At 42.2% G+C, this 27045-nt stretch overlaps 1 protein-coding gene across 1 annotated transcript in view; it reads left to right on the forward strand.

Annotated features, from left to right (window-relative positions):
- Positions 1-27045, forward strand: part of NIPBL (NIPBL cohesin loading factor) — an 822857-nt gene that overhangs the window by 750376 nt on the left and 45436 nt on the right. The window contains exons 36-38 of the mRNA XM_053699671.1: positions 196-350; positions 6808-6898; positions 7378-7551. Coding sequence (XP_053555646.1) covers positions 196-350; positions 6808-6898; positions 7378-7551 — 420 coding nt within the window. The remainder of the gene's footprint in view (positions 1-195; positions 351-6807; positions 6899-7377; positions 7552-27045) is intronic.

The following is a 27045-nucleotide window of genomic DNA, read 5'->3' on the forward strand; positions in this document are numbered from 1 at the left end:
GGGCTTGAAATTTAAACAATTTCAACAGTTTTGTAAAATGTAAGTTTTTTACTGGGACTCAACTGATCATTGTTGAAGTCCATTAATATTCTGTCAAATGAATAGAAATATGTATATTGGTTTCCCTATTACTGTTCTGTGTGAGATTTAATTTGATACGTTTTTTACACTTATTTTTCCTTCTGTTGGCTTCAGGTGCTCTATTAAAGTTAAAAAGTCAGCATCAAGAGGACCCTAATAGTACAATCCTAACCACAAATAAACCAGCACTACTTAGGTCCCTCTTCACTGTTGGTGCATTGTGTCGGCACTTTGATTTTGATCAGGAAGATTTCAAAGGCAGCAGCAAAGTAAGTGATCTTACTGTAAGTTATTTTTTACTTTCCTGGTAATTTTATCACAACCATAGTTATTGGGCTGAAAATGGTCACATTACATGGAGATTATATTAATTGTTTAAGTGTAAGTTTCCTTATCTGCTGAGGCCAGATGGAAACGGCTATAAGTCACTATAGTAAGTAAGCACTAGCTGTGTGGAATATAGCAGCTTTTAGCCTGCCTTTCCATCACTAATATAATTTCTTTTGCAAGATGTACCGAGTCCACGTATTCATCCTTCTGGGATATTATCCTTCCCTACAGGAAGTGGCAAAGAGAGCACCACAGCAGAGCTGTCTATATAGCTCCTCCCTTAACTCCACCCCCCAGTCATTCTCTTTGCCGGCTCTAAGCATGAGGAAGGGTAAAGTGAAAGAGGTGATAAACTGTTAGTTTTTATTTTCTTCAAGCAAGAGTTTATTTTAAATGGTACCGGTGTGTACTATTTACTCTCAGGCAGGAGATGGATGAAGATTTCTGCCTGGAGGATGATGATCTTAGCATTTGTATCTAAGATCCAGTGCTGTTCCCACAGAGGCTGAGGAGTACAGGACAACTTCAGTGTGAGGAACGTTTTTTATGCTATACAGCAATGAGGTATGTTCAGTCATTTTTTCTGGAGAGACTGTGGTATTTCAGAAAGGCTGACAATTTCCCCATGAGTGTAAGGGTAAGCAGTAATCATAGACTTATAGTGGCATTACTAAGCTTACATAAAGGGCTAATTGAAATCTGGTTGATTCTCAGTTTGCATGATAGGAACAAACGGTTGTGTGTACTGGGAGTGCTGTTAATAAGTTTTTTTGAGAGACATCTTTATTAAGGTACACTTGGCTTTTTGGGGTTTTAGAACCCACATGGCTAGTTGAAAACGCTTTGGTGTGTTTTGAAAGGCCTTAGAAACATCGAGTGAGATGGGCGGGGCCTAATTTCGCGCCTCAGTTGTGCAGTTATTTCCTCTTGGCAAGCTACAACACCGGTGGGTCCTGGTGAACTTTTTGGGCCAAAACAAAGCTTTAACCCCACATTTCCAATCCCTAAGGGCAGGTAGGCGCCACAGCAGAGCTGTGGCAAGCTGCTGACAGGGTTTTGTCCGGTTTTTGGCATTTTGCCAATCCGGTTTCCATATTAAAGTGTTAATTGTGTCATTTGCTTGGTGCAATCTTACTAAAGCTTATTGGATCTACTGTAAATAATTTGACAAGTTTGATGCATTTTTAAGCAGTTTTGCAGAACGTGTGTGCTTTTTTTTCTCTTAAAGGCACAGTACCATTTTTTTTTAAAACAAAATTCACTGAATAAAGTGTTTTCCAAGCTTGCTTGTCTCATTACTAGCCTGTTCAACATGACTGACATTGAGGAAACTCCTTGTTCAATATGTTTAGAAGCCATTGTGGAACCCCCACTTAGAATGTGTCCCACATGTACTAATATGTCTATAAATTGTAAACAGCATATTTTACATTATAACAGTGTGGCACTGAATGATTCTCAGGCAGAAGGAAATCAGGTTATGCCATCTAGTTCTCCCCAAGAGTCACAACCAGTAACGCCCGCACAAGTGATGCCAAGTACCTCTAGTGCGTCTAATTCTTTCACCTTGCAGGATATGGCCACAGTTATGAATTCTACCCTCACAGAGGCTTTATCTAAACTGCCTGGGATGCAAGGGAAGCACAGTAGCTCTGGGTTAAGAACAAATGCTGAGCCCTCTGACGCTTTGGTAGCCGTATCCGATGTACCCTCACAATGTTCTGATGTAGGGGTGAGGGATTTGCTGTCTGAGGGAGAGATTTCGGATTCAGGAAAGATGTTCCCTCAGACAGACTCAGATGTGACGGCCTATAAATTTAAGCTTGAACACCTCCGCTTGTTGTCCGGGAAATTTTAGCGATTCTGCATGATTGTGACCCTATTGTCGTTCCAGAGAAATTGTGTAAAATGGACAAATATTTAGAGGTTCCTGTATACACTGATGTTTTTCCGGTCCCTAAGAGGAGTTCGGACATCGTTACTAAGGAGTGGGATAGACCAGGTATTCCGTTCGCCCCCCCCCTCCTACTTTTAAGAAGATGTTTCCCATATCTGACACCATGCGGTTCTCGTGGCAGACAGTCCCCACGGTAGAGGGAGCTATTTCTACTCTAGCTAAGCGTACAACTATACCCATTGAGGACAGTTGTGCTTTCAAAGATCCTATGGATAAAAAAGTAGAGGGTCTCCTAAAGAAAGTTTTTGTTCATCAGGGTTTTCTTCTCCAACCTATAGCGTGCATTGTTCCTGTAACCACTGCAGCTGCCTTTTGGTTTGAGGCTCTAGAAGAGGCTCTTCAGGTGGAGACCCCATTAGATGATATTCTGGATAGAATTAGGGCTCTGAAGCTAGCTAATTCTTTCATTACAGATGCCGCTTTTCAACTGGCTAAATTAGCGGCAAAGAATTCAGGTTTTGCCATTTTAGCGCGCAGAGCGTTATGGCTTAAGTCCTAGTCAGCTGATGTGTCATCAAAATCTAAACTTTTGACCATCCCTTACAAGGGTAAGACCCTATTCGGACCTGAACTGAAAGAGATCATTTCAGATATCACTGGAGGGAAAGGCCATGCCCTCCCTCAGGATAAGACAAATAGGATGAGGATCAAACAACATAATTTTCGTTCCTTTCGAAATTTCAAAGGTGGTCCCGCTTCCTCTTCCCCTGCCGCAAAGCAAGAAGGGAACTTTACTCAATCCAAGTCAGTCTGGAGACCTAACCAGGCTTGGAACAAAGGTAAACAGGCCAAGAAGCCTGCTGCTGCCACCAAGACAGCATGAAGGGGTATCCCCCGATCCGGGAGCGGATCTAGTAGGGGGCAGACTTTCTCTCTTCGCGCAGGCTTGGGCAAGAGATGTTCAGGACTCCTGGGCTTTAGAAATCATAACCCAGGGATACCTTCTAGACTTCAAGGATTCTCCTCCAAGGGGGAGATTTCATCCTTCTCAATTGTCTGCAAACCAGACAAAAAGAGAGGCGTTCTTAGGCTGTGTAGAAGACCTACATACCATGGGAGTGATCCGCCCTGTTCCCGAAAGCAGAACAAGGGCAAGGGTTTTACTCCAATCTGTTTGTGGTTCCCAAAAAGGAGGGAACCTTCAGACCAATCTTAGATCTCAAGATTCTAAACAAATTCCTCAGAGTCCCATCCTTCAAGATGGAGACCATTCAGACTATTTTACCAATGATCCACGAGGGTCAATATATGACCACGTGGACTTAAAGGATACGTATCCACACATCCCTATTCACAGAGATCATCAACAGTTCCTCAGGTTCACCTTTCTGGACAGGCATTACCAGTTTGTGGCACTTCCCTTCGGGTTGGCCACGGCTCCCAGAATTTTCACAAAAGTGCTAGGGTCCCTTCTGGCGGTCCTAAGGCCGCGGGGCATAGCAGTGGCGCCTTATCTGGGCGATATCTTAATTCAAGCGTCGACTTTCCAACTAGCCAAGTCTCACATGGACATCGTGTTGGCTTTTCTAAGATCTCATGGGTGGAAGGTGAACGTAAAAAGAGTTCTATTTCCCCTCTCACAAGAGTTTCATTTCTAGGGACTCTGATAGACTCGGTAAACATGAAAATATTTCTGACGGAGGTCAGGAAATCAAACATTTTAACCACCTGCCGAGCGCTTCATTCCATTCCTCGGCCGTCAGTGGCTCAGTGTATGGAGGTAATCGGACTAATGGTAGCGGCAATGGACATAGTTCCGTTTGCTCGCTTACATTTCAGACCACTGCAACTATGCATGCTCAGACAGTGGAATGGGGATTATGCAGACTTATCTCCTCAGATAGATCTGGATCAGGAGACCAGAGATTCTCTTCTTGGTGGTTGTCACAAGATCACCTGTCCCAGGGAATGTGTTTCAGCAGGCCCGCGTGGGTCATAGTGACGACAGACACCAGCCTACTGGGCTGGGGTGCAGTCTGGAATTCCCTGAAAGCGCAGGGTTTGTGGACTCAGGAGGAGGCCCTCCTACCGATAAATATTCTAGAACTGAGAGCGATATTCAATGCTCTTTAGGCGTGGCCTCAGCTGGCTTCGGCCAGATTCATCAGATTTCAGTCGGACAACATCACGACTGTGGCTTATATCATCAGGGGGGAACAAGGAGTTCCCTAGCGATGATAGAAGTTTCCAAAATAATCCGATGGGCAGAGACTCACTCTTGCCATCTATCAGCAATCTATATCCCAGGGGTAGACAACTGGGAGGCGGATTTTCTAAGTCGTCAGACTTTTCATCCGGGGGAGTGGGAACTCCATCCGGAGGTGTTTGCTCAACTGATTCAGCTATGGGGCACACCAGAATTGGATCTGATGGCGTCTCGTCAGAACGCCAAACTTCCTTGTTCCAGGTCAAGGGATCCTCAGGCAGTACTGATAGATGCTCTAGCAGTACCCTGGTCGTTCAACTTCAACCTGGCCTATGTGTTTCCACCATTCCCTCTCCTTCCGCGTCTGATTGCCAGAATCAAACAGGAGAGAGCTTCGGTGATTTTGATAGCACCTGCGTGGCCACGCAGGACTTGGTATGCAGACCTGGTGGACATGTCATCTCTTCCACCATGGACTCTACCGCTGAGACAGGATCTTTTGATTCAAGGTCCGTTCAAGCATCCAAATCTAACTTCTCTGCGACTGACTGCTTGGAGATTGAACGCTTGATTTTATCCAAGCAGGGTTTCTCTGAGTCGGTCATAGATACCTTGATTCAGGCTCGAAAGCCTGTCACCAGGAAAATTTATCATAAGATATGGCGTAAATATCTTTATTGGTGCGAATCCAATGGCTACTCATGGAGTAAGATCAGGATTCCTAGGATTTTGTCCTTTCTCCAAGAAGGATTGGAGAAGGGATTGTCAGCTAGTTCCTTAAAAGGACAGATATCTGCTTTGTCTATTCTATTGCACAAGCGTCTGGCAGATGTCCCAGACGTTCAGGCTTTATTTAGAATCAAGTCTGTGTTTAAACCTGTTGCTCCACCATGGAGTTTGAATTTAGTTCTTAAAGTTCTTCAAGGGGTTCCGTTTGAACCCATGCATTCCATAGATATTAAGCTTCTATCTTGGAAAGTTCAGTTTCTAGTTGCTATCTCTTCGGCTAGATGAGTTTCTGAACTATCTGCATTACAATGCGACTCGCCTTATCTTGTTTTCCATGCTGATAAGGTGGTTTTGCGTACCAAACATGGATTCCTTCCTAAGGTTGTTACTAACAGGAATATCAATCGGGAAATTGTTGTTCCTTCTCTGTGTCCTAATCCTTCCTCTAAGAAGGAACGTCTGTTGCACAACTTGGACGTGGTTCATGCTTTGAAGTTTTATTTGCAAGCAACCAAAGATTTCCGTCAAACATCTTCGTTGTTTGTTGTCTATTCTGGAAAGCGTAGAGGTCAGAAGGCTACGGCTACCTCTCTTTCCTTTTGGCTGGAAAGCATTATCCGTTTGGCATATGAGACTGCTGGACAGCAGCCTCCCGAAAGGATTACAGCTCACTCTACGAGAGCGGTGGCTTCCACATGGGCTTTTAAAAATGATGCTTCTGTTGAACAAATTTGCAAGGCTGCGACTTGGTCTTCGCTTACTTTTTCCAAATTTTACAAATTTGATACTTTTGCTTCTTCGGAGGCTGTTTTTGGGAGAGGTTCTGCAAGCAGTGGTGCCTTCCGTTTAGGTTCCTGTCTTGTCCCTCCCTTCATCCGTGTCCTAAAGCTTTGGTATTGGTATCCCACAAGTAAGAATGAATCCGTGGACTCGGTACATCTTACAAAAGAAAACAAAATTTATGCTTACCTGATAAATTTCTTTCTTTTGCGATGTACCGAGTCCACGGCCCGCCCTGTCTATTCAAGACAGATAGTATTTTGTATTGAAAACTTCAGTCACCCCTGCACCTAATAGTTTCTCCTTTTTCTTCCTAAGCCTTCGGTCGAATGACTGGGGGGTGGAGTTAAGGGAGGAGCTATATAGACAGATCTGCTGTGGTGCTCTCTTTGCCACTTCCTGTAGGGAAGGATAATATCCCACAAGTAAGGATGAATCCATGGACTCGATACATCGCAAAAGAAAGAAATTTATCAGGTAAGCATAAATTTTGTTTTTTCAAAATTATTTTACGGGTAAAATGGACCAAATAAGCAATAAAAGTATTTTGCAATAGTTTATTTTTTTCTACATATAATTATATATTGTAAAGTGCAATCTTAATATGTCAATGTACATTTAAGATCATGTTTAAAAATCTTCAGAAAATAATAATTGCATATAAAGAACTGTAATATAGAAAATTCAACTAAAATATGAGTTTTAACATCTGCTATAAATTTATCAAAAGTTTCATATAACTGAAACCCACAAGATGATGTGTTTTGAAATATTTCAACTTTAGGTTAACATAAAAGACAAAGTTTTGGAGCTCCTGATGTATTTCACAAAGCATTCAGATGAGGAGGTGCAAACAAAAGCCATCATTGGTCTTGGTAAGACATGTTTTGAAATAGTTATCACTGTGTATATATATATATATATATATATATATATATATATATATATATATATATATATATATGTTGTTAAATACTTTGATTTATAGCGAACAGTGAATAAATTTAATGCCATAACATTTTTAATGTGAGCAACAAATCATTGGTATATTTGCTGCATTCATTATTGCTATTTCAATGCATTGCTTTTTTAATTTGTAAATTTTCAAGTTCTGTTTATAAATAAATGTATTAAATTTTTTAAACAAATCTACAAGCCTTTTTATTGGAAACGCTGTATATAGTGATTAGAAGCCTATCTTACACTTTGATATTATCCATGTAGAGAAAACTGGAGTTTGATACATTTATTTATTTAGTTTTGTGTTCTTTTCCAGTGCGGCATCTAGCATGATATACCTTTACCACTTATATGACCGCCTTAAATTTAAACACTTATTTTTTTTTTTCTTTAGGGTTTGCATTCATCCAGCACCCAATTTTGATGTTTGAAGTAGAAGTGAAAAACTTGTACAATAACATTCTTTCGGATAAGAACAGCTCTGTAAATCTAAAAATTCAAGTTTTAAAAAATCTGCAAACCTACCTGCAAGAAGAAGATACTCGGATGCAAGAAGCAGATAGAGATTGTAAGTACTGTGACCATGATTAAAGCCACCTGCAATCTTAAAATTGTTAAAAGGAGTACAACGATGCTTTCTTGTGTAATAATGGAAACTTAAAATACAAAAAGGTTTTGTGCATATTTTTATCCAGTGTAAAATTACTTTCATGCAAACAAAATGTTGTGCATTTAATTGCAGTTTGAATGTTCCCATTGTATTAATATAATATAAATATTTATTACATTGTTCTTTTGAAATCATGTTAACTTTTGAATACAGTCAAATAGAAAATCTCGATACAGTACAAAGAATAGCCTTTTAGAGCTTTTGGTGTTTTTGCAGTTGAAGAAAGAAGATTGTGACCCCTCTTTCTTCTGTTAAGTGTGATCAGTCCACGGGTCATCATTACTTCTGGGATATTACTCCTCCCCAACAGGAAGTGCAAGAGGATTCACCCAGCAGAGCTGCATATAGCTCCTCCCCTCTACGTCACTCCCAGTCATTCTCTTGCACCCAACGACTAGATAGGATGTGTGAGAGGACTATGGTGATTATACTTAGTTTTATATCTTCAATCAAAAGTTTGTTATTTTAAAATAGCACCGGAGTGTGTTATTACCTCTCTGGCAGAGTTTGAAGAAGAATCTACCAGAGTTTTGCTATGATTTTAGCCGGAGTAGTTAAGATCATATTGCTGTTCTCGGCCATCTGAGGAGTGAGGTAAACTTCCGATCAGGGGACAGCGGGCAGATGAATCTGCATAGAGGTATGTAGCAGTTTTTATTTTCTGACAATGGAATTGATAGAAAATCCTGCCATACCGATATAATGTCATGTATGTATACTTTACACTTCAGTATTCTGGGGAATGGTACTTCACTAGAATTACACTGTAAGAAATACATAAAGCTGTTTAATAACTAGAGATTATGTTTAACGTTTTTGCTGGAATGTAAAATCGTTTTCATTTGCTGAGGTACTGTGTGAATAAATGTTTGGGCACTATTTTTCCACTTGGCAGTTGCTTAATCTGTTTTTCTGACAGTTTCTGTTCTCCCTCACTGCTGTGTGTGAGGGGGAGGGGCCGTTTTTTTGGCGCCTTTTCTATGCATCAAATATTTCAGTCAGCAACTCATTGTATTCCCTGCATGATCCGGTTCATCTCTACAGAGCTCAGGGGTCTTCAAAACTTATTTTGAGGGAGGTAATTTCTCTCAGCAGAGCTGTGAGAATTATAGTTTGACTGAGATAAAAAACGTTTATTCTGTAATTTGTTTCCTGCTTTCAGAATTTGTTATCTTTGCTAATGGGATTAAACCTTTGCTAAAGTTGTGTTGTTTACAAGGATTGAGGCTATAACTGTTTCAATTTATTAATTTTCAACTGTCATAGATCTTCTGTGCTTCTTAAAGGCACAGTACGATTTAATATTATTCTAATTGAATTGTATTTCCAAGTTGCAAGTTTATTTGCTAGTGTGTTAAACATGTCTGATTCAGAGGATGATACCTGTGTCATTTGTTGCAATGCCAAAGTGGAGCCCAATAGAAATTTATGTACTAACTGTATTGATGCTACTTTAAATAAATGTCAATCTGTACAAATTGAACAAATTTCACCAAACAACGAGGGGAGAGTTATGCCGACTAACTCGCCTCACGTGTCAGTACCTACATCTCCCGCTCAGAGGGAGGTGCGTGATATTGTAGCGCCGAGTACATCTGGGCGGCCATTACAAATCACATTACAGGATATGGCTACTGTTATGACTGAGGTTTTGGCTAAATTACCAGAACTAAGAGGTAAGCGTGATCACTCTGGGGTGAGAACAGAGTGCGCTGATAATATTAGGGCCATGTCAGACACTGCGTCACAGGTGGCAGAACATGAGGACGGAGAACTTCATTCTGTGGGTGACGGTTCTGATCCAAACAGACTGGATTCAGATATTTCAAATTTTAAATTTAAACTGGAAAACCTCCGTGTATTACTAGGGGAGGTGTTAGCGGCTCTGAATGATTGTAACACAGTTGCAATACCAGAGAAAATGTGTAGGTTGGATAAATATTTTGCGGTACCGACGAGTACTGAGGTTTTTCCTATACCTAAGAGACTTACTGAAATTGTTACTAAGGAGTGGGATAGACCCGGTGTGCCGTTCTCACCCCCTCCGATATTTAGAAAAATGTTTCCAATAGACGCCACCACAAGGGACTTATGGCAAACGGTCCCTAAGGTGGAGGGAGCAGTTTCTACCTTAGCCTAGCGTACCACTATCCCGGTGGAGGATAGCTGTGCTTTTTCAGATCCAATGGATAAAAAGTTAGAGGGTTACCTTAAGAAAATGTTTGTTCAACAAGGTTTTATATTGCAAACCCTTGCATGCATTGCGCCGATCACGGCTGCAGCGGCATTCTGGATTGAGTCTCTGGAAGAGAACATTGGTTCAGCTACTCTGGACGACATTACGGACAGGCTTAGAGTCCTTAAACTATCTAATTCATTCGGAGGCCGTAGTACATCTTACTAAACTTACGGCGAAGAATTCAGGATTCGCCATTCAGGCACGCAGGGCGCTGTGGCTAAAATCCTGGTCAGCTGATGTTACTTCTAAGTCTAAATTGCTTAATATACCTTTCAAAGGGCAGACCTTATTCGGGCCCGGGTTGAAAGAGATTATCGCTGACATTACAGGAGGTAAAGGCCATGCCCTGCCTCAGGACAAAGCCAAGACTAGACAGTCTAATTTTCGTTCCTTTCGTAATTTCAAAGCAGGAGCAGCATCAACTTCCTCTGCACCAAAACAGGAAGGAGCTGTTGCTCGCTACAGACAAGGCTGGAAACCTATCCAGTCCTGGAACAAGGGCAAGCAGACTAGGAAACCTGCTGCTGCCCCTAAAACAGCATGAATTGAGTGCCCCCGATCCGGGATCGGATCTAGTGGGGGGCAGACTTTCTCTCTTCGCCCAGGCTTGGGCAAGAGATGTTCAGGATCCCTGGGCGCTAGAGATAATATCTCAGGGATACCTTCTGGACTTCAAATACTCTCCTCCAAGAGAGAGATTTCATCTGTCAAGATTGTCAACAATCCAGACAAAGAAAGAGGCGTTTCTACGCTGCGTACAAGAGCTCTTGTTAATGGGAGTAATCCATCCAGTTCCACGATCGGAACAGGGACAGGGGTTTTACTCAAATCTGTTTGTGGTTCCCAAAGAAGAGGGAACTTTCAGACCAATCCTGGACTTAAAGATCCTAAACAAATTCCTAAGAGTTCCATCGTTCAAGATGGAGACTATTCGGACAATTTTACCTATGATCCAAGAGGGTCAATACATGACCACTGTAGATTTAAAAGATGCTTACCTTCACATACCGATTCACAAAGATCATTATCGGTACCTAAGGTTTGCCTTCCTAGACAGGCATTACCAGTTTGTGGCTCTTCCATTCGGATTGGCTACAGCTCCAAGAATCTTCACAAAGGTTCTGGGTGCTCTTCTGGCGGTACTAAGACCGCGGGGAATCTCGGTAGCTCCATACCTAGACGACATTCTGATACAAGCTTCAAGCTTTCAAACTGCCAAGTCTCATACAGAGTTAGTGCTGGCATTTCTAAGGTCACATGGATGGAAGGTGAACGAAAAGAAAAGTTCACTCGTTCCACTCACAAGAGTTCCCTTCCTGGGGACTCTTATAGATTCTATAGAAATGAAGATTTACCTGACAGAGGACAGGCTAACAAGACTTCAAAGTGCTTGCCGCACACTTCATTCCATTCAACACCCGTCAGTGGCTCAATGCATGGAGGTAATCGGCTTAATGGTAGCGGCAATGGACATAGTACCCTTTGCACGCTTACACCTCAGACCACTGCAACTGTGCATGCTAAGTCAGTGGAATGGGGATTACTCAGACTTATCCCCTTCTCTGAATCTGGATCAAGAGACCAGAAATTCTCTTCTATGGTGGCTTTCTCGGCCACATCTGTCCAGGGGGATGCCATTCAGCAGACCAGACTGGACAATTGTAACAACAGACGCCAGCCTTCTAGGTTGGGGTGCTGTCTGGAATTCTCTGAAGGCTCAGGGACAATGGAGTCAGGAGGAGAGTCTCCTGCCAATAAACATTCTGGAATTGAGAGCAGTTCTCAATGCCCTCCTGGCTTGGCCCCAGTTGACAACTCGGGGGTTCATCAGGTTTCAGTCGGACAACATCACGACTGTAGCTTACATCAACCATCAGGGAGGGACAAGAAGCTCCCTAGCTATGATGGAAGTATCAAAGATAATTTGCTGGGCAGAGTCTCACTCTTGCCACCTGTCAGCAATCCACATCCCGGGAGTGGAGAACTGGGAGGCGGATTTCTTAAGTCGTCAGACTTTTCATCCGGGGGAGTGGGAACTTCATCCGGAGGTCTTTGCCCAAATACTTCGACGTTGGGGCAAACCAGAGATAGATCTCATGGCGTCTCGACAGAACGCAAAGCTTCCTCGTTACGGGTCCAGATCCAGGGATCCAGGAGCAGTCCTGATAGATGCTCTGACAGCACCTTGGGACTTCAGGATGGCTTACGTGTTTCCACCCTTCCCGTTGCTTCCTCGATTGATTGCCAGAATCAAACAAGAGAGAGCATCAGTGATTCTAATAGCACCTGCGTGGCCACGCAGGACTTGGTATGCAGACCTGGTGGACATGTCATCCTGTCCACCTTGGTCTCTACCTCTGAAACAGGACCTTCTGATACAGGGTCCCTTCAAACATCAAAATCTAACTTCTCTGAAGCTGACTGCTTGGAAATTGAACGCTTGATTTTATCAAGACGTGGATTTTCTGAGTCAGTTATTGATACCTTAATACAGGCTAGGAAACCTGTTACCAGAAAGATTTACCATAAGATATGGCGTAAATACCTATATTGGTGTGAATCCAAGGGTTACTCTTGGAGTAAGGTTAGGATTCCTAGGATATTGTCTTTTCTACAAGAAGGTTTAGAAAAGGGTTTATCTGCTAGTTCATTAAAGGGACAGATCTCAGCTCTGTCCATTCTGTTACACAAACGTCTGTCAGAAGTTCCTGACGTCCAGGCTTTTTGTCAGGCTTTGGCCAGAATTAAGCCTGTGTTTAAAACTGTTGCTCCACCATGGAGTTTAAACCTTGTTCTTAATGTTTTACAGGGCGTTCCGTTTGAACCCCTTCATTCCATTGATATAAAGTTGTTATCTTGGAAAGTTCTATTTTTAATGGCTATTTCCTCGGCTCGAAGAGTCTCTGAATTATCAGCCTTACATTGTGATTCTCCTTATTTGATTTTTCATTCGGATAAGGTAGTTCTGCGTACTAAACCTGGGTTCTTACCTAAGGTAGTTACTAACAGGAATATCAATCAAGAGATTGTTGTTCCTTCTTTATGCCCAAATCCTTCTTCAAAGAAGGAACGTCTACTGCACAACCTGGATGTAGTCCGTGCTCTAAAATTTTACTTACAGGCAACTAAGGAATTTCGACAAACGTCTTCTCTGTTTGTCATTTACTCTGGGCAGAGGAGAGGTCAAAAAGCTTCCGCTACCTCTCTTTCTTTTTGGCTTCGTAGCATAATTCGTTTAGCTTATGAGACTGCTGGACAGCAGCCTCCTGAAAGAATTACAGCTCATTCTACTAGAGCTGTGGCTTCCACTTGGGCCTTCAAGAATGAGGCCTCTGTTGAACAGATTTGCAAGGCTGCAACTTGGTCTTCGCTTCATACTTTTTCCAAATTTTACAAATTTGACACTTTTGCTTCATCGGAGGCTATTTTTGGGAGAAAGGTTCTTCAGGCAGTGGTTCCTTCTGTATAAAGAGCCTGCCTATCCCTCCCGTCATCCGTGTACTTTTGCTTTGGTATTGGTATCCCAGAAGTAATGATGACCCGTGGACTGATCACACTTAACAGAAGAAAACATAATTTATGCTTACCTGATAAATTCCTTTCTTCTGTAGTGTGATCAGTCCACGGCCCGCCCTGTTTTTAAGGCAGGTAAATATTTTTTAATTTATACTCCAGTCACCACTTCACCCTTGGCTTTTCCTTTCTCGTTGGTCCTTGGTCGAATGACTGGGAGTGACGTAGAGGGGAGGAGCTATATGCAGCTCTGCTGGGTGAATCCTCTTGCACTTCCTGTTGGGGAGGAGTAATATCCCAGAAGTAATGATGACCCGTGGACTGATCACACTACAGAAGAAAGGAATTTATCAGGTAAGCATAAATTATGTTTTTTACTAATTACATAACTGCAATACTAACCTCTTAACTTCATCAGGGCATCCTACAGCTGATTGGGCCTTATATTTAGTAGTCTGTCCACAGAGGTATACCTTCATTCTGTCTTATTGGGAAATTGGTTTGCGACCATCCTTTCAAAGGATTTATTCACTCCAAGTAATGTTAAAGATCTCTTCAGACAATGTATCTGTGTGCAGCAATTTTTGCCATGGATTTTATTAGTTCTCTAATATGGAAGATAACTTCCTTTATTTTGCATCTAATTTTTTTTCATAAGGTAGTGTGAGTCCAGTACGGCTGGGGTTTCACCAACTTTGAAATAAATTAATTTATCAAGTAAGCACAAACTTTGTTTTCTGGATTTTTGCCTTGGTTCACACCCCTGTGGATGTGCAAGTGTTAATGTAATTTATGACAAGAGAAATTATTTCTAGCACTTAGACATTAGATGCTTGACTGTTGCAGATAATTTTACCAGTCAGGTGGCATTATGAAGTAGCTTGGTAGGAGCAGTGTAAAACTTTGCAGTTTTATAACATTATCTGTTTATAAATGGTACGTATCCATAGCACATATATTATTATATAAATTAATTAAATGATCATTTCTTTCCAATGGCATGGAGAGTCCACGATTCCATTCATTACTGTTGGGAATTCAACTCCTAGCCACCAGGAGGAGGCAAAGCACACACCAGCAAAGCTTTAAAGTGAAGGTCAATTTTCATGTGAAAGTGCCCGGTTTAAAAAAAAAAAAACTATTAAAAACAAGGCACTTTCATTCATGAAAATTGACTTTTCATCCGTTTTTTTTTTTCAAAATATACTTACCTTTTCTTCTTGAAGCCACTCCAGTGCTTCACCAGCCTGTTGTCGCAAGCCTCTTCATAAGTCAACAATGACGATTCCGGCATCCTCCAATCACGGGTCGGCTTGAGATTCCCCTTTCGTTGTCTGTGGGTTTTTACAGTGCTAGCTCCATGGTGGCTATCATTATGTGCACCAATAGCTCAGCGTCTTGCTCTATATACTTCATAAGAGCAAGTTCACAGGAAAGGGTTTTGTTGTTGGCTGAGTGTAGAGATGGTGTTTGCAATGTGCACCATTTTTAATCTTTTCCGTGGCGGTACGCACTTCAGCTGTGCTTCCCGCCACGGGCAGTCCTCTTGGCGCTCTTTACTGTTGCGGCACCAGGGGGGTTATGTATATGACCCCCGGTGCGATATGGGGATAATGCAGTATGTTTGTGTAATTTAACTATAGGGGATACCGGCTGCAGCTGCGCGGGTTCATCCCTGTGTCCTTGGTGATAGTACACTGATTTCTTGATATCTGGTGGTGGCTGGATTACTCTTTCCGCCACAGGTTGGTTGGCCACGATTTTGCCAGCTCCATTGTGAGATATGGATCATGCTTTAGTTTACTGTTCATAGAGGGAGAGGTTATTACAGATGTTCAATCATTCTGTCAGGCCTTGGTCAGAATTAGGCCTGTGTTTAAACCTGTTACTCCTCCTTGGAGTCTTAATCTTGTTCTTAAAGTTTTGCAGCAGGCTCCGTTTGAGCCTTTGCATTCCTTAGATATTAAGATGTTATCTTGGAAGGTTTTGTTTCTTGCTGCCATTTCTTCTGCTCAGAGAGTCTCTGAGCTCTCTACGTTACAGTATGATTCCCTTTAATTTATCTTTCATTCGGATAAGGTGATTCTATGTACTAAGTTAGGTTTCCTTCCTAAAGTGGTTTCGGTTGGAATATTAATCAGGAAATCGTTGTTCCTTCCTTGTTTCCTAATCCTTCTTCTCATAAGGAGCGTTTGCTGAACAACCTAGATGTGGTGCGGGTGTTGAAATTCTACTTACAGGCGACTAAGGACTTTCGCCAGTCTTCTGCTTTGTTTGTCTGTTTTTCTGGGAAACGCAAGGGTCAGAAAGCTACTGTTCTCTTTCACTCTGGCTAAGGAGTATAATTCGTTTGGCCTATGAAACTGCTGGACAGCAGCTTCACAACTCATTCAACGAGGGCTGTTTCTTCTTCCTGGGCCTTCAAAAATTAAGATTCTGTGGAACAGATTTGCAAGGCTGCAACTTGGTCCTCTGCATACTTTTTCAAAATTTTATACTTTTGCCTCAGCTGAGGCTTCCTTTGGTAGAAAGGTTCTTCAAGCAGTGGTACCATCTGTTTAGGTTCCCTGTCTTGTCCCTCCCTTATCAGTGTCCTCTAGCTTGGGTATTGATTCCCAACAGTAATTGATGATCCGTGGACTCAGTGTCATTAGAAAGAAAACAAAAATTTTCGCCCTGTATTTTTCAGACCATTTTTTGTTGTGTAAACCTCAGGCACCTTTGCTTCCTTTCTCTCCTTTTCCTTTGGTCGAATGACTGGGGGAAGTGATACTTAACAGCTTTGCTGTGGTGCTCTTTGCCTCCTCCTGCTGGCCAGGAGTGATATTCCCGACAGTAATTGATGATGATCCGTGGACTTACCGTGTCAAGAAAGAAATAAATAAATCAGGTAAGCATGAATTTTGTGTTTTTTTACTCTTAGTGGGGTCACTAGAATAAAGTTACTTCAGTTTATGATTACACTGTTCTGTTTAGTCCTGTTCTGTAGGATTCCCTGGTATCTTGTGGCAGTCAATGGTATTTCTTTTACAAAGATATGACGAGTCCACGGATTTCATCCTTACTTGTGGGATATTAACCTCCTGCTAACAGGAGGTGGCAAAAAGCACCACAGCAGAACTGTATATATAGCCCCTCCCTTCCCCTCCACCTCCAGTCATTCTCTTTGCCTGTGTTATACTAGGAAGACATGGTAAAGTGAGGTGTTAGTTTTAGTTTCTTCAATCAAGAAGTTTTTTATTTTAAATGTTACCGGTGTGTACTATTTTCCTCAGGGGGATATTGAAGAATATTTCTGCCCTGAGGTTTGATGATCTTAACATTTGTAACTAAGATCTACACTGGTTCCCACAAGACTTCTGAAGGTAACCATGAGACCTCTTCAGTGTGGAGACCGTTTTTTTCATGCTACAAGCAGCATTAAGGTATGTGCAGCCTTTTTTTCTGAGGAGACTTGATATATCAGAACTGGCTGACAATTATTTCCCTGTATGGGAATGGGGTAAGCAGTGTTCCTATTTCTCCAACATAGGTGTGTCCGGTCCACGGCGTCATCCTTACTTGTGGGATATTCTCTTCCCCAAAGCTGGTCACATGATCCCTCCTAGGCTCCGCCTTCCCCAGTCATTCTCTTTGCCGTTGTACAGGCAACATCTCCACGGAGATGGCTTAGAGTTTTTTGGTGTTTAAATGTAGTTTTTATTCTTCTTTTTTATTCTTCAATCAAGAGTTTGTTATTTTAAAATAGTGCTGGTATGTACTATTTACTCTGAAACAGAAAAGAGATGAAGATTTCTGTTTGTAAGAGGAAAATGATTTTAGCAACCGTTACTAAAATCGATGGCTGTTTCCACACAGGACTGTTGAGAGGAATTAACTTCAGTTGGGGGAAACAGTGAGCAGACTTTTGCTGCTTGAGGTATGACACATTTCTAACAAGACTTGGTAATGCTGGAAGCTGTCATTTTCCCTATGGGATCCGGTAAGCCATTTTTATTAAATAAGAATAAAGGGCTTCACAAGGGCTTTAAAGACTGGTAGACATTTTTCTGGGCTAAAACGATTGATTTATAAGCATTTTTAATACTTCATAGTTTTGAGGAGTTATTTTATTCTTGGGAATTATGTAAAATAACCGGCAGGCACTGTATTGGACACCTTTTTCTCTGAGGGCCTTCTCTAATCATAGGCAGAGCCTCATTTTCGCGCCTCTATTGCGCAGTTGTTTTTGGGAAGCAAGACATGCAGATGCATGTGTGAGGAGCTCTGATACATAGAAAAAGCTTACTGAAGGCGTCATTTGGTATCGTATTCCCCTTTGGGCTTGGTTGGGTCTCAGCAAAGCAGATACCAGGGACTGTATAGGGGTTAAATATAAAAACGTCTCCGGTTCCGTTATTTTAAGAGTTAAAGCTTTCAAATTTGGTGTGCAATACTTTTAAGGCATTAAGACACTGTGGTGAAATTTTGGTGAATTTTGAACAATTCCTTCATACGTTTTCACATTTTCAGTAATAAAGTGTGTTCAGTTTATAATTTAAAGTGACAGTAACGGTTTTATTTTAAAACGTTTTTTGTACTTTGTTATCAAGTTTATGCCTGTTTAACATGTCTGAACTATCAGATAGACTATGTTCTGTATGTGGGGAAGCCAAGGTTCCTTCTCATTTAAATAGATGTGATTTATGTGACACAAAATTTAGAGAAAATGATGCCCAAGATGATTCCTCAAGTGAGGGGAGTAAGCATGGTACTGCATCATCCCCTCCTTCGTCTACGCCAGTCTTGCCCACACAGGAGGCCCCTAGTACATCTAGTGCGCCAATACTCCTTACTATGCAACAATTAACGGCTGTAATGGATAATTCTATCAAAAACATTTTAGCCAAAATGCCCACTTATCAGCGAAAGCGCGACTGCTCTGTTTTAGAAAATACTGAAGAGCATGAGGACGCTGATGATATTGGTTCTGAAGTGCCCCTACACCAGTCTGAGGGGGCCAGGGAGGTTTTGTCTGAGGGAGAAATTTCAGATTCAGGGAAAATTTCTCAACAAGCTGAACCGGAGATGATTACATTCAAATTTAAATTGGAACATCTCCGCGCTCTGCTTAAGGAGAAGTTATCTACTCTGGATGATTGTGAGAATTTGGTCATTCCAGAGAAATTATGTAAGATGGACAAGTTCCTAGAGGTCCCGGGGCCCCCCGAAGCTTTTCCTATACCCAAGCGGGTGGCGGACATTGTAAACAAAGAATGGGAAAGGCCCGGCATACCTTTTGTCCCTCCCCCTATATTTAAGAAATTGTTTCCTATGGTCGACCCCAGAAAGGACTTATGGCAGACAGTCCCCAAGGTCGAGGGGGCGGTTTCTACTCTAAACAAACGCACTACTATCCCTATAGAAGATAGTTGTGCGTTCAAAGATCCTATGGATAAAAAATTAGAGGGTTTGCTTAAAAAGATGTTTGTTCAGCAAGGTTACCTTCTACAACCAATTTCATGCATGGTTCCTGTCACTACAGCAGCGTGTTTCTGGTTCGATGAACTAGAAAAGTCGCTCAATAAAGATTCTTCTTATGAGGAGATTATGAACAGAATTCATGCTCTCAAATTGGCTAACTCTTTTACTTTAGACGCCACTTTGCAATTGGCTAGATTAGCGGCGAAAAATTCAGGGTTTGCTATTGTGGCGCGCAGAGCGCTTTGGCTAAAATCTTGGTCAGCGGATGCGTCTTCCAAGAACAAATTGCTTAACATACCTTTCAAGGGGAAAACGCTATTTGGCCCTGACTTGAAAGAGATTATTTCTGATATCACTGGGGGTAAGGGCCACGCCCTTCCTCAGGATAGGTCTTTCAAGGCTAAAAATAAACCAAATTTTCGTCCCTTTCGCAGAAACGGACCAGACCCAAGTGCTACATCCTCTAAGCAAGAGGGTAATACTTCTCAAACCAAGCCAGCCTGGAGGCCAATGCAAGGCTGGAACAAAGGTAAGCAGGCCAAGAAACCTGCCACTGCTACCAAGACAGCATGAGATGTTGGCCCCCGATCCGGGACCGGATCTGGTGGGGGGCAGACTTTCTCTCTTCGCTCAGGCTTGGGCAAGAGATGTTCTGGATCCTTGGGCGCTAGAAATAGTCTCCCAAGGTTATCTTCTGGAATTCAAGGAGCTTCCCCCAAGGGGGAGGTTCCACAGGTCTCAATTGTCTTCAGACCACATAAAAAGACAGGCATTCTTACATTGTGTAGAAGACCTGTTAAAAATGGGAGTGATTCATCCTGTTCCATTAGGAGAACAAGGGATGGGATTCTACTCCAATCTGTTCATAGTTCCCAAAAAAGAGGGAACATTCAGACCAATCTTAGATCTCAAGATCCTAAACAAGTTTCTCAAGGTTCCATCGTTCAAAATGGAAACCATTCGGACAATTCTTCCTTCCATCCAGGAAGGTCAATTCATGACCACGGTGGATTTAAAGGATGCGTATCTACATATTCCTATCCACAAGGAACATCATCGGTTCCTAAGGTTCGCCTTTCTGGACAAGCATTACCAGTTTGTGGCACTTCCATTCGGATTAGCCACTGCTCCAAGAATTTTCACAAAGGTACTAGGGTCCCTTCTAGCGGTGCTACGACCAAGGGGCATTGCAGTAGTACCTTACTTGGACGACATACTGATTCAAGCGTCGTCCCTACCACAAGCAAAGGCTCATACGGACATTGTCCTGGCCTTTCTCAGATCTCACGGGTGGAAAGTGAACGTAGAAAAAAGTTCTCTATCTCCGTCAACAAGAGTTCCCTTCTTGGGAACAATAATAGACTCCTTAGAAATGAGGATTTTTCTGACAGAGGCCAGAAAATCAAAACTTCTAAGCTCTTGTCAAGTACTTCATTCTGTTCTTCTTCCTTCCATAGCACAGTGCATGGAAGTAATAGGTTTGATGGTCGCGGCAATGGACATAGTTCCTTTTGCGCGAATTCATCTGAGACCATTACAACTATGCATGCTCAGTCAGTGGAATGGGGATTATACAGACTTGTCTCCGACGATACAAGTAGATCAGAGGACCAGAGATTCACTCCGTTGGTGGCTAACCCTGGACAACCTGTCACAGGGGATGAGCTTCCGCAGACCAGAGTGGGTCATTGTCACGACCGACGCCAGTCTGGTAGGCTGGGGCGCGGTCTGGGAACCCCTGAAAGCTCAGGGTCTTTGGTCTCGGGAAGAATCTCTTCTCCCGATAAATATTCTGGAACTGAGAGCGATATTCAATGCTCTCAAGGCTTGGCCTCAGCTAGCAAAGGCCAAATTCATACGGTTTCAATCAGACAACATGACGACTGTTGCGTATATCAACCATCAGGGGGGAACAAGGAGTTCCCTGGCGATGGAAGAAGTGACCAAAATCATTCAATGGGCGGAGACTCACTCCTGCCACTTGTCTGCAATCCACATCCCAGGAGTGGAAAATTGGGAAGCGGATTTTCTGAGTCGTCAGACATTTCATCCGGGGGAGTGGGAACTCCATCCGGAAATCTTTGCCCAAATTACTCAATTGTGGGGCATTCCAGACATGGATCTGATGGCCTCTCGTCAGAACTTCAAGGTTCCTTGCTACGGGTCCAGATCCAGGGATCCCAAGGCGACTCTAGTAGATGCACTAGTAGCACCTTGGACCTTCAACCTAGCTTATGTATTCCCACCGTTTCCTCTCATTCCCAGGCTGGTAGCCAGGATCAATCAGGAGAGGGCATCAGTGATCTTGATAGCTCCTGCGTGGCCACGCAGGACTTGGTATGCAGACCTGGTGAATATGTCATCGGCTCCACCATGGAAGCTACCTTTGAGACAGGACCTTCTTGTTCAAGGTCCGTTCGAACATCCGAATCTGGCCTCACTCCAACTGACTGCTTGGAGATTGAACGCTTGATTTTATCAAAGCGAGGGTTCTCAGATTCTGTCATTGATACTCTTGTTCAGGCCAGAAAGCCTGTAACTAGAAAAATCTACCATAAAATATGGAAAAGATATATCTGTTGGTGTGAATCTAAAGGATTCCCATGGAACAAGATAAAAATTCCTAAGATTCTATCCTTTCTTCAAGAAGGTTTGGAGAAAGGATTATCTGCAAGTTCTTTGAAGGGACAGATTTCTGCTTTATCTGTTTTACTTCACAAAAAGCTGGCGGCTGTGCCAGATGTTCAAGCTTTTTTTCAGGCTCTGGTTAGAATCAAGCCTGTTTACAAACCTTTGACTCCTCCTTGGAGTCTCAATTTAGTTCTTTCAGTTCTTCAGGGGGTTCCGTTTGAACCCTTACATTCCGTAGATATTAAGTTATTATCTTGGAAAGTTTTGTTTTTGGTTGCAATTTCTTCTGCTAGAAGAGTTTCAGAGTTATCTGCTCTGCAGTGTTCTCCTCCTTATCTGGTGTTCCATGCAGATAAGGTGGTTTTGCGTACTAAACCTGGTTTTCTTCCGAAAGTTGTTTCTAACAAGAACATTAACCAGGAGATAGTCGTGCCTTCTTTGTGTCCGAATCCAGTTTCAAAGAAGGAACGTTTGTTGCACAATTTGGATGTAGTTCGTGCTCTAAAATTCTATTTAGATGCTACAAAGGATTTCAGACAAACATCTTCCTTGTTTGTTGTTTATTCTGGTAAAAGGAGAGGTCAAAAAGCAACTTCTACCTCTCTCTCTTTTTGGCTTAAAAGCATCATCAGATTGGCTTATGAGACTGCCGGACGGCAGCCTCCTGAAAGAATCACAGCTCATTCCACTAGGGCCGTGGCTTCCACATGGGCCTTCAAGAACGAGGCTTCTGTTGATCAGATATGTAAGGCAGCGACTTGGTCTTCACTGCACACTTTTACTAAATTTTACAAATTTGATACTTTTGCTTCTTCTGAGGCTATTTTTGGGAGAAAGGTTTTGCAAGCCGTGGTGCCTTCCATCTAGGTGACCTGATTTGCTCCCTCCCATCATCCGTGTCCTAAAGCTTTGGTATTGGTTCCCACAAGTAAGGATGACGCCGTGGACCGGACACACCTATGTTGGAGAAAACAGAATTTATGTTTACCTGTTAAATTACTTTCTCCAACGGTGTGTCCGGTCCACGGCCCGCCCTGGTTTTTTTAATCAGGTCTGATAATTTATTTTCTTTAACTACAGTCACCACGGTATCATATGATTTCTCCTATGCAAATATTCCTCCTTTACGTCGGTCGAATGACTGGGGAAGGCGGAGCCTAGGAGGGATCATGTGACCAGCTTTGCTGGGCTCTTTGCCATTTCCTGTTGGGGAAGAGAATATCCCACAAGTAAGGATGACGCCGTGGACCGGACACACCGTTGGAGAAAGTAATTTATCAGGTAAACATAAATTCTGTTTTTATATAAAGGGTATTACTGGAGTCCCTGATTTTATTTAATGGTTGACTTATGGGCTTTGTGTGACACTATGGGCATTCATAAGGAAAAAGAAGAAAATAAAAAGATATATAAAGTTTTTTTTTGTTTCTGTTATGCATATGTTTGTTTACTGATGCTTTTGAGGGGTTTTAGGCATTAGCTGTTTAAACTTAGGTGAAACTGCTTTCCATGTGGTTGTGTTTGGGCCTACTTCGGCATTTGACCTCAAGGGGTGTGGCCTCTTTTTGGTGCACTTTTCTCAGGCTAGGCAGCAGCAAGCTAACTCCGGTGGCTCCTGGACTATGCAGGCTGGTCTGAAGTGTTTGGAAGTTATTTTGATGTTCCCTGGGGACAGGTAGGCGCCACAGCAGAGCTGTGGCGAGGTGCAGAGGGTATTTTTTGTTTGTTAAATGACTTATTTTTGATATAAGTACTTTAGAGCCTTTTTCTCTTGTAAGGTGTATCCAGTACACGGATTCATCCTTTACTTGTGGGATATTCTCCTTCCCAACAGGAAGTGGCAAAGAGAGCACACAGCAGAGCTGTCCATATAGCTCCCCCTCTAGCTCCACCCCCCAGTCATTCTCTTTGCCGGCTCTAAGCAATCGGAAGTGTAAAGTGAATGTGGTGTTAGATTATCAGTTTGTGGCTCTTCCCTTCGGGTTGGCCACTGCTCCCAGAATTTTTACAAAGGTGCTAGGGTCCCTCCTGGCGGTTCTAAGACCGCGGGGCATAGCACTGGCGCCTTATTTAGACGACATCTTAATTCAGGCGCCGACTTTCCAAAGAACCAAGTCTCACACGGAAATTGTGTTGGCTTTTCTGAGGTCTCACGGGTGGAAGGTGAACATCAAAAAGAGTTCTCTCTCCCCCCTCACAAGAGTTCCCTTTCTAGGAACTCTGATAGACTCTGTAGAAATGAAAATATTTCTGACGGAGGTTAGAAAGTCAAAACTCTTAACTACTTACCGAGCCCTTCATTCCATTCCTCGGCCATCTGTAGCTCAGTGCATGGAGACAATCGGACTAATGGTAGTGGCAATGGACATAGTCCCTTTCGCTCGGATACACCTCAGACCACTGCAACTATGCATGCTCAAACAGTGGAATGGGGATTATGCAGATTTGTCTCCTCAAATACAGTTGGACCAGGAGACCAGAGATTCTCTTCTCTGGTGGTTGTCTCAGGATCACCTGTCTCAGGGAATGTGTTTCCGCAGACCAGAGTGGATCATCGTCGCGACCAACGCCAGTCTGTTAGGCTGGGGTGCAGTCTGGGACTCCCTGAAAGCTCAGGGCTTATGGTCTCTGGAAGAAGCTCTTCTCCCGATAAACATTCTGGAACTGAGGGCGATATTCAACGCGCTCCAGACATGGCCTCAGCTAGCTGCGGCCAAGTTCATCAGATTTCAGTCGGACAACATCACGACTGTAGCTTACATCAATCATCAGGGGGGAACAAGGAGTTCCCTAGCGATGATGGAAGTAACCAAGATAATCAGGTGGGCTGAGGATCACTCCTGCCATCTCTCAGCAATTCACATCCCAGGAGTAGACAACTGGGAGGCGGATTTTCTAAGTCGTCAGACCTTTCACCCGGGGGAGTGGGAACTCCACCCGGAGGTGTTTGCCCAACTGACCCAGCGATGGGGCACTTCGGAGTTGGATCTGATGGATCTAAGGTAAGTGCCTTTGCCTTCTAGGTACAGAAGGACAGTAGCACTTAAGAGGTTAATCCTCTATCAGATCCATTTTGGAACGTAATAATCCTCATCAGTTAAAGTGACACTGAACCCAATTTTTTTCTTTCGTGATTCAGACAGAGCATGCGATTTTAAGCAACTTTCTAATTTACTCCTATTATCTAATTTTCTTCATTCTTTTGGTATCTTTATTTGAAAAGCAAGAATGTGCGTTTAGATGCCGGCCCATTTTTGGTGAACAACCTGGGTTCTTGCTGATTGGTGGATTCATTTAACCGACCAATTAACAAGCGCTGTCCATCATACTGAACCAAAAAATGACTTCGATGCAAAAAGATAGCAAGAGAATAAAGAAAAATTGATAATAGGAGTAAATTAGAAAGTTGCTTAAAATTGCATGCTCTATCTGAATTATGAAAGAAAAAATTTGGGTTCAGTGTCCCTTTAAGGATTCATATGGGGACTATTCTTGGCCCTTATAATCCAGTATGAGACTTGGGGAGTTCACTTAGCTAAGGGATGCTAGGGGTTAATGATAGACCATTTCCTTTATTATATGACCTATCTTATTTTATTGCTTCTATGTTGAGGCTTATTCTTATTTATTACCCTTCATGGGGCTGCGCTTGATGGGGCTTATCTGTTCCTGTATAAAAACAGTTTTTATTAAACTGCAGGGTTTTTTCAGCACTTTTTTTTTTCTAATGGCGCAGTTCTATTTGGGTCCCGCTCATGTGACGTCTTCACTTCTGGTTTAAGAGGAGAGGGTCTCTGCAAAGAGAGTTCCAGTTTTTCCTCTTACTAGTGGGGTGTCTTTCACGCCGGTAGGAGCCTCAGGCAGTCTGAGGTTGTTTTCAATACAATTGACCATCTGTATTATTAAATTTGATGATTCAATTTCATATTTTCCCTTAAAGGGACAGTCGACACCAAAATTTTTGTTGTTTTTTGTTGTTTTAAAAGATAGATAATCCCTTAATTACCAATTCCCCAGTTTTGCATAACCAACACAGTTATAATTATGACCAAGGAAATACCCGGTTATAATTATACACGTTATACAAGGAAAAAAATAACAGTTATAATTATACACGTTTTACCTCTGTAATGACCTTGTATCTAAGCCTTAGCAGACTGCCCCCTTATTTAAGTTCTTTTGACAGACTTGCATTTTAGCCAATCAGAGCTGTCTCCATGGTAATTTCACTTGCATGAGCTCAATGTTATCTATATGAAACATGTGAACTAATGCCCTCTAGTGGTGAAAAACTATAAAAATGCGTTTAGATTAGAGGCGACCTTCAAGGTCTAAGAAATTAGCATATGAACCTCCTAGGTTTAGCTTTCAACTAAGAATACCAAGAGAACAAAGCAAAATTGGTGATAAAAGTAATTTGGAAAGTTGTTTAAAATTACATGCCCTATTTGAAACATGAAAGTTTTTTTGGACTTGACTGTCCATTTAATAATTTTTGGGGGTAGATATTTTAAAAAAAATATTTTATTTTGTCATTGCTAGTGGAAACTGTTCTACTATAGCTATAGACTCAGAACAGGATCAGTCTATCTGTAAGGATAAATGTTTACTGTGTTTCATGTTTAATAAAACTTTAAAATTTAAAGTCAAGTTACTTCTTTCTGAGCCAAGTGTCTCTCAGTATAATGCTGGGCGTGACATGCCTCAGCATTCTCCTCAAACGTCCCAAGCCTTAGTTGTTTCTCATACTGTGCCTTCTGTGTCCTCTCAACCACCTGGGGGTGTTTATTTACCTGGGGATTTTGCTGCTCAGATTACCTCTGTAGTTACAGCAGCATTGTCAGCTTTCCCTTCCTCGGGTAAGCATATGGGAAAATCAAAACAGTTGCCTAATAGTAAGTAAGGCTTCTGATTCAAAGTCTGCATTCAAGTCAATCTTTCTTGTCTGATGAGGAAAATACTTCAGTAGCTTCTGAAGGTGTCATCTCAGACTCTGACACTTTAGCAGAAAAATCTTCAGAATCTGAAGAGGTTAATTTTAGATTTAGGAGGTTTTTCCTGTTCCAAGGAAGATGTCTGAAATTTATAGCTCAGGAATGGAATAAGCCAGGGGTTCCTTTTTCCCATTCCCCTGTTTTTAAATAGATGTTTCCTATTGCTGACTCTATTCGTGACTCATGGCGCACTGTACCTAAAGTAGATAGAGCTATTTCTACTCTTGCTAAGAGAACTACCATTCCTAGAGGGTAGTTGCTCTTTTAAGGATCCAATGGATAAGAAGCTAGAGGCTTATTTAAAAAAGATGTATATCCATCAAGGATTACAGTGGCAACCTGCAGCGATCCAATGGATAAGAAGCTAGAGGCTTATTTAAAAAAGATGTATATCCATCAAGGATTACAGTGGCAACCTGCAGCGATACAATGGATAAGAAGCTAGAGGCTTATTTAAAAAAGATGTATATCCATCAAGGATTACAGTGGCAACCTGCAGCGAGTATTGCCATGGTTGCGGGAGCAGCATCTTATCGGTGCGATGCCTTGTCT

Source organism: Bombina bombina, chromosome 2 (assembly GCF_027579735.1).
Source record: "Bombina bombina isolate aBomBom1 chromosome 2, aBomBom1.pri, whole genome shotgun sequence".
Classification (NCBI taxonomy): Eukaryota; Metazoa; Chordata; class Amphibia; order Anura; family Bombinatoridae; genus Bombina; species Bombina bombina.